At 37.6% G+C, this 8,115-nt stretch overlaps 2 protein-coding genes across 2 annotated transcripts in view; one reads left to right on the top strand and one right to left on the bottom strand.

Moving 5' to 3' along the window:
* Positions 1-937: 937 nt before the first annotated feature.
* On the top strand, positions 938-4,793 carry LOC137983339 (prefoldin subunit 2-like). Its single transcript, XM_068830541.1, has 3 exons — positions 938-1,097; positions 1,657-1,780; positions 3,434-4,793. The coding sequence occupies exons 1-3, from the start codon at positions 964-966 to the stop codon at positions 3,608-3,610; spliced, it is 435 nt and encodes a 144-aa protein (XP_068686642.1). The 5' UTR covers positions 938-963; the 3' UTR covers positions 3,611-4,793.
* A 159-nt stretch (positions 4,794-4,952) lies between these two features.
* Positions 4,953-8,115, bottom strand: part of LOC137983336 (ribosomal RNA processing protein 1 homolog B-like) — a 10,330-nt gene continuing 7,167 nt past the window's right edge. Inside the window, exons 11-14 of the mRNA XM_068830538.1 lie at positions 7,897-7,916; positions 7,043-7,809; positions 6,510-6,597; positions 4,953-5,565 (exon numbers count right to left, since the gene is read on the bottom strand). Coding sequence (XP_068686639.1) covers positions 5,393-5,565; positions 6,510-6,597; positions 7,043-7,809; positions 7,897-7,916 — 1,048 coding nt within the window. The 3' untranslated portion in view covers positions 4,953-5,392. The remainder of the gene's footprint in view (positions 5,566-6,509; positions 6,598-7,042; positions 7,810-7,896; positions 7,917-8,115) is intronic.

Raw genomic sequence — 8,115 nt, 5'->3', positions numbered from 1 at the left:
CGTTTCCTTGTATTATCTTCCATTGCTAAACAGCATATCTCAAATGAATAAGGGGGTAGTTTCTAAAGAAACTGTGGTGCTGCGTCGGTGGGGAAGTAGTACACAAAAATTTGGTTTTATCAACGGAGTTGATAATGTAAATTGACCACCTGATACCCTGTATGGTGGTCAATTTACATTAATACCAACTCTGTTGATAAAACCAAATTTTTTAGTATATCTCAAAGTTGTGTTGTAAACGGGATCTCAGAACTCCTACTGCTCAAGCAGAGGGATGCTAAAATCTCAATTTAATTCAGCAAGCGTTTCAGGAAGAAAGCATCGTTACCAAATACTCCCAAAGGTTCCCAGATTTCCCGACAATAGAAGCCCTAAAGGCCTTCCTCATCGAGCTTTTTTCGTGAGGGGTTTGTCCCATGGTTGCCAGTTTCTATGAGGGTTACCCCAGCATGGTGAAAACAGAAACAGAATGTTTACTCAGAGTGTAGCTTCTTAATTTGTTGTTTATGAAGTAGAAAGATATATAGGGACGTAAAACAACAAAAAAAGAAGTTATTGTTAGTGGACGAACAAAAGGAGCCAATGAGAGATCTTTTGTTTTCATCCACCAACATTGCGACAATGACGTAAAAACCACCTATTCTGCCGTTCTTCATCGCTCACCGCCACTCCAACGGTAATCGAGAGCTATGAAGGGCGGCTGGATTTGCAGGCTATGAAGGGCTATGCCATTTGGCATACATCCCATTGTTTTTGTGGCCTTCTGTACTTGGCACACATACGCAACTCAAGTTTATGAAACCCTTCCCATCTCATCCATCCCTACCCATCAATCGATCACAAAAAAAATTCCGTCGTTGGCTAAACTAAATTCAGTGCGAGGTCTGGTGCCGAGTGTTAAGTGCGCGCGAAGCCTGGAGCTGATTTCCCCTCGCATTGAAACTTGGGATAGTCTGCTTCAAAATGGCGGCCAAGAAGAAGTCGAAAGGAGGTTTGGATCACCAAGAGATTATCATGCAGTTTAACCAAATGAGGCAGGAAGTCAGGGGCATAATGGGAAAATTAGGAGAGCTAGAAATGGAAGTGAATGAACACAGGTAAGAGATTATTATAGCTGCCAAGTTTATTCACAATCGCACGCGCAAATTTAGAACCTTGGTGTGGATTTGCCAATCTCAGCCCCTTTAGATCCTTTAGGTATACCTTTAGGTATACCCTAGGGAGTATCCATGTACCCATCCCCTAGCTAACCTTCCCCTTCCTCGCCTAGGGACGTTCCATTTACGATCCATTTCATATATCATTTCATAGTAGATTCCTACTAGTCGAATTTTTTTGTCGGATCCCTTTGAAAAAAATCCTTCCTACTCCATCACTATTTTTTCGGTGTCTTTTAAAAAAGATTCCTAGCAGTCGAATTCTGATGGCCTTATCCATGCCGGGGGGGGGGGGGGGGGGGGGGGGGGGGGATGCCAAACCGACAACGAGTCTTCAGGATTTACAAATACAGCAATAGACTCACTGCATAAATGGCACTGAAATTCGAATAACTTATTATGTCAGACACAAAAAAGCCTTATTTTTACCTTCTGAGCTCAGAATCTTTGTCAACTTAAAATGTTTTTGAAATAATGATGAAGTTTACCTTAACACTAGCATTGTGATTGAGGCGTTGAAAAGCGTGGAACCTGAAAGGCGGTGCTTTCGAATGATTGGAGGTGTACTAGTTGAGAGAACAGTGAAGGACGTCCTACCAGCACTTGAAAATAACAAAGAACAGGTTAGCTCTTACAGTATATTCATTGTTTATAATAATGTTATGGAGATGGTTATGGCACTGGACAAGTACACATGTATGTTTCTTTGTTTTATGTTTTTGTTTGCTGTTTTGGCCCTGACCATGTGCAAACCACACCCATTTTTGTAAAAGAGCCAATCAAAAGTCTCCATTACTTTATCCAAAGACAGTTGTATACTGAGGACAAACGATATTGTGCATGACCATGGTCAAGTTAACATGAAGTGCAAATGTCAATGATCTTGCTTTTGAAGTTTCCAGAGGTTCATAACCAGTCCATCTACATGTAGATGAACTATGTTCTATCAGAAGCTCATGGCCTTAAATTGTTTGACTCTGGTTCAGAGCTGGGTCTTATTGGGATTTCACTTGTGCAGTTTCTATCTTATTTGTGTCCATATTTGTTTTAAGGAAAAGAGTTAAGTTACACACTTCAAGGTCGACTCCCTAATTTATAGATTCTTAGAGACATGGCAGAATGTACTGCCACTTCTGACTTGCATAGTACTCTTAAGTTGACCAATAAATAACTGTAATTATTATTTATTGGTCAACTTAATGGCAGCTGTAGAATGGATGGGCTCCGGCCTCATCTCTACTTTTACTCAACTATGTTCAACAAAATTAACTATAAGAGGGTGATGTGAAGTGCTATTTTCTACCCATGTACATACAGGGCTAACGCTCACATGGTTTACATGGGTAGAAAATAGCACTTCATATCACCATCTCATAGTTAATTCTGTTGAAATGTAAGTGCTACACAGCCAACGCTTGCATAAACGTAACCCCATTGTTGTTGTTGTGTATGTTCAATAAAGTTCAACTTAGTGAATGGCCTATTTCAGTACTCATCATGAACATTACTTAGTTGAGCAAAAGCTGCTGCATTTGTCAAGCTGTGTGTCACTGGCTCAAAGTGATATTTTTCCAGGGAGAAAAATCAAATTCAGCCTTTTTAACCAGGCAGGTTAAAATTTATTAAGTGTTTTTCTTGTTGATAAGGGCAATTCATTATCCTCATGATGACTATTGACTGTTTACACAATACTTCATCTTTTTCACTTAACCCTTTCTGGGATAAATTAGTTTCGAACTACAACAATGAGAACTTAACCAGACATTGTTTTTTTAACGATGATTATTTACACACTGTATATCTCTTTTCAACATTTGTACATACATATAACTCATCCATTTTCTGAAATGACCAAAATTAATACAAAGTTTTATGGAAAGTTTGAACACAATCATGGCAGCAAATTTTTGTTTCTAGGCTTTAAACACTATTCTACAAATTCAGACTGTTCACGTATAGTTCCTCTAGTTTGAAGAAGTTTAGCAAACTGACAGCAACAAAAAGTTTGTTTAATTGTAATTTTAAATTTTTGACGTTTTCATTGACATTGTCATCATACATGTAGATCTTTAAGTTCCTTGTGATTGCTATGGCTACCACATGCTGTTGCCTCACAATACCCTTAGGCCTTTGTTACATGCAAAAGGTTTTTGTGGCTTTGTTGTCCTTGCTTTTAATATCGTGACCTTATCTCTTTGGCCTAAGTATTAGAATTTGAAACTGAAGCCATTACATGTAATTGGTCATTAATCCTTTTGCTTTCATTGTGTCGGCAGATTGGAGGTCTAATTGGCAAGTTAAAAGAATCCCTATTGGCAAAGGAAAAGCAATTATCAGCCTTCAAAGAAAAACACAACATTCATGTTAGAGGAGAAAAGGAAAGTACACCAACTGAAGACGTAAAGAGTGCTGAGAAGTCCTCAGGTGTTCTTGTCGCCCAAGATGGTTCGTGAAATGGACTGTTTTAACAGCATAGTTGTGAAGAAAAATGTCATATTTCAGCATATTTAAGAGACACCAAACGACAGACTAACCATTGACACTTACACCATGTGCGTATGGTGTATCTCAAAGTTTTTCTAAAAGCTTACAAGAGAAAGATGCGTTTTTTTCAAGGAGGACAGTACATGTAGTTGGTTTTGGAACAAGCATTGCTTGTTGAAGATTTTCAAGTGGATAAAGTCATCTGAAAATTCATGATCGCTGTGTGTGAAAATGTTCTTGATAAAGCTTTGAAAAAAATTTGGTGCCCATCCGATGAAAAATTAAGGTTTGTGTAGACCTTGAGATGACCATTTACTTGTTGATAATGATTGTCATTAAATCTCCCAAAGTGTCTCTTGCATGTTGAGCAGTTTAAAATCAAGACCTCAAAAATGAAACATTAAACAGGGGTTTCATTAAGTTTTAAAGTAGAAGGGACCTTGTGATAGAGTAAGCGGGCACCCATATGTACAGTGTATAGTCTGGCTTTTGGTCTTGAGACCTCCTTTGAGCAAAGGCAGGTACTGTACTTGGCATAGACAGGTGCTATTAGCCGGGTCCTGGCTTCTAATAAAACCCCTGATTTAAAGTGTTTTTGTGTTGTGTACAGTTATATTTATAATAACAGAGGCCAAGAATGTTTTTAACATCAGAAGGTAATAAGGTTTCCATGTGACACGTTAAATCATCCATTGAAAAATCATTAATAATTTATGAGCGAACCAGCCTATCAAATTATCTACTGTACTACATGTACAGTAATTTGGGGGGGGGGGGGGGGGGGGGACATCATATCATATTACCAACCTCTACATCCACGCAAAAACTATGTTCACATTAACCCATTGTGAGACTTAACTCGTCAATGGGTTGATTAACCTCCTTTTTCCCTTAAAATAAAATGCTGTCTTTGATGAGAGGGGATAATAATTTGAGAAGAGCATAAAACAAACTCATCCTTCAAGTGGTATTGAGTCCTGGACACACTGACAAAGAGCAAGCAATCTCACCACTGCACCAGCCCTGCAGGTCTACCCTGCATTTAAGACTCTCAGCTAAAGCTCACGTTTGTGCAATGCATTCAGGGTGGAAAGGGACCTTTAAAAGAAAGCATTTGTGCAAATAAACTGAATAAAATTTAGAATTGCTCTTGTTCTGGTTATTGTTGTGTTACAAAGCTGATTTTGATGGTAGTGCCCAGTGGAAATAAGGTAAAATAAGGCAATTGCGGTTTTTTTTTTTGTGAGATCGGATATTGCCTTTAAGTGATATTTTCAATGTTCACCAAGAAAACTAATGATGATCACAGATGAAATTCATAATTTATTGTTCTAGTAAAATAAAAATGTCAACAACAAGTGCATCAAAACAAAACTAATTGGATCATCAAGTGTTGATTGAACTAGTTTTCTGAACCACCTCTAGAGCACTGTGCATCTCTCAGCTGGGGAAGATCCTAGCTAAATTTAAACAGTTATTCACCCCAAGCTTGGTGAATAAAGCCATCGACTTTGTCTCTGCTTTTATTCAGCGAATAATTAACAATTTATCATTATTGTTAACTATTAGCTGTCCCAGACACAAATACAGTGTAACGGGATTCCGAGGTGACTAAGTGTTTGACATCATTTTTTTTCATGACCACCAGAAAAGAAACAACAACCTTGAAAGGAAGGTTCAACTTTTTGCTTGTTGAGTGAAAAGCAAATTTTATGAAGAAAAAGGATTATGTGAGCAAAGTAGCAAATTATTTAAAAGAAATCAATAGCTTTCGGCCTCTTTGCAATTTTTGATTGCTTTGGTTTCTTTTGAAAATGCAACGGTGTTCTCTGTGGCTTCGGTGGAGACTTCAATAATCCTTGGTTGGGAGTCTTGCTTGCATCAAATGGAATCCTTGGGCTTTCCTTTAAACTGCGTTGATAATCTTGCCAATAAAATTAATAGTCAAAGCATTAGTAAAGGAGGCATGGCAAGCAAGGCACTACTACTTTTTTCTTTTCCTTTTTTTTTTTTTTTTTTGGGGGGGGGGGGGGGGTCAACTCAATGAAAATTGAAGGGCCCAGGGCATAAGAGGCCGGTTTTTAGCTGTTTTTCAATTTTGCCTAAAAACATTGGCTGAAATTTTGAGTGGCCTGGATTTGAAGTTATGAACCATCATTGCCTTGTGATTTTTAGTCTGTGATTTAAGTTGAATTTCTGAGAAGTAAACCATGCAAAAATGTATTATTTTATACCTGATAATTCTGGTGTACTTGGAAAAAGATCAGACTGCTCCTTACCAGAAGTCAACCTTTGACCTTTAATTACTAGTTACAATATGATACCACTGAGCTACAGGCGATTTGCCAGAGAAAGGACATTTAACTAGTACAGTACAGTAACTTTCATTAGTTCCTGATTACTTGGTTCACTGCTAGAACTGAAATGTCAAAGGGTGCCATTCTCACCAGTTCTAATGAAAGATGTGCAGAATTTCAAGCTACATGTACTGTACACATGTTTGCCACCTTCTCTGGTCCCTCTTCTCTCCCATTGTTCTCTTCGTGAAATTTTCTTATCACAATAACAATATCATTAATAATAATAATAATAAATAATAATAATTATTATAACCATTAACAATTTTATCCGTGGCTGTAGGTTAATGAAGAGATGTTATTGACAAATAGGATATAACACTGCAGATAGAATTAACTATCATGATGATTCAAAGTTAATTCAATAATTGGTGTTTTTCTTATAATGCCTTTAGTATTCAACAACACTTTTACACAAATCGACGAGAAGATAATAATTTCAATAATTAATGTTGACTACTGTCCATTTTTTAGCTTAAGAAACTAAAAAAATCAAATTTGGGAAACAAACCTTGGGGAGTGTGTGCTGTGTTTTTGGACACTTCAATTCGAACTCTCCTGTGCCTTCCTTTAGCTGGTTCTGATCCTGGAGTTTGGTCCTACAGCAAGAATGTTAGATGGCATACTTAAATACAAAGTACAGTAGGTGTGAAAACCTATAAATTATTTATACTTGATAATACTAAAAACTCCCAGATCTTATGGAGAAAAAAGAGGAAGTGTTTTTGGATCCCCACTCTCCAGAAAAAATGTGCCAAATTCCCTCTCCAAATTTGGCTGTAAATCTTTTGTGTATTCTCTTTCCCAACTAGAGTCCCTTGAATTTTTTACAAAATCCATCCATGTGGTGAAGGTTCAAAAATTGATAACTTTCAACCCTCCCAGCAAAAAATCTATTTCTTGTTTTGGTGATACAATTATCAACAAACTGCAAAAATAATGATCTTATCCCAGGAGACCCTGGTAGGCAAGTACTCTCGCCACTATGTCAACCTTGCTCTGATCCATGATTGTGAAGAATAGATTTGAACCTTATCACCTAACCTGCACACCATTTGCCTTTGGTCTTGGTGGGGCTGATTTTGGCGTTTTTGACACACATCTTCTGAAAAAGGCTGGAGGAGAGATTGAGCTCTTCCTAAACTGTGCAAATGGTTCACTGCCACCTTTTGCAGCTTTTTGCAGAAGCTTTTTCTCAGCCTTGCGTGAAGCAGAATCCTCTTTTCCTGATACATCTACGGCAACATCATTCACAGCTTCAACGTCCTTTGTTCTACTCCCATTTATAAAAGGACTACTTGTTGGAACTGCGGTTAATAGTGTTTCGTTTCTTTTCCCTTGACTGCCATTCACCATATTTGCCTGTTCAATGTCATCACCTCCATGTTCCAATTTTTGTTTTTTACTAGTTACCATTTCAACATCAACATTGCTATCACCCAAAGACTTTGATGGCTTTTTCTTCTTTTTCTGTTCAACCTTAGCCTCATCAGAAGCTTCCTTTTTACCAAAAGCTAGCTCATTATCACCCATAGTTTCTTTCTTGCTCATTTTTCTCTTTCTTGTTTTCATTCCATTTTTATCATTACCGCACAAATACTTCGCCTGTTCTGTCTCTGTACCCTTTTCTTTCTTTGTTTTCTTGTTTTTTCTCTCCCTTGATTCATTTTGTTCAACAACAACATCATTTTTTTCCAAAGTGTTTGTCATATCTGTGCCCTCACTTGCTGCACCACTCTTGTTTGATTCACCCGAGAACCCATTCAGTAATTCCCCTTTATGCACAGGCTTTGGATCCTTTTCATTCTTTCCTAAACAAAACAAGACAAGCTCAGTTAAACTTGAGCTAGAAGCTGGCTTTAGCCAGTTATATGGCAAACAGAATAATTATTCCATACCTCTCACATGCTTTCTAAACCTGTGACAAAACAAAAAGGAAAGGAACAAGATTTACTTACATGAATTGTACATTGCAGAAGAAAACTTAAGGGTTAATACTCGAACTAAATAACTCTTTTGATAACTTAAATTCGTTTTAATACACTTCCAACATAACCAATTTCTGGGTTCCAGGTCAAACCAGTGTACCAAGGTCTAACTGGTTTTATCCACACCCA

The sequence above is a fragment of the Montipora foliosa genome, chromosome 13 (assembly GCF_036669935.1).
Source record: "Montipora foliosa isolate CH-2021 chromosome 13, ASM3666993v2, whole genome shotgun sequence".
Classification (NCBI taxonomy): Eukaryota; Metazoa; Cnidaria; class Anthozoa; order Scleractinia; family Acroporidae; genus Montipora; species Montipora foliosa.
Note: the sequence above shows the minus strand (reverse complement) of the source record. Positions and strands in the feature narration are given on the sequence as shown.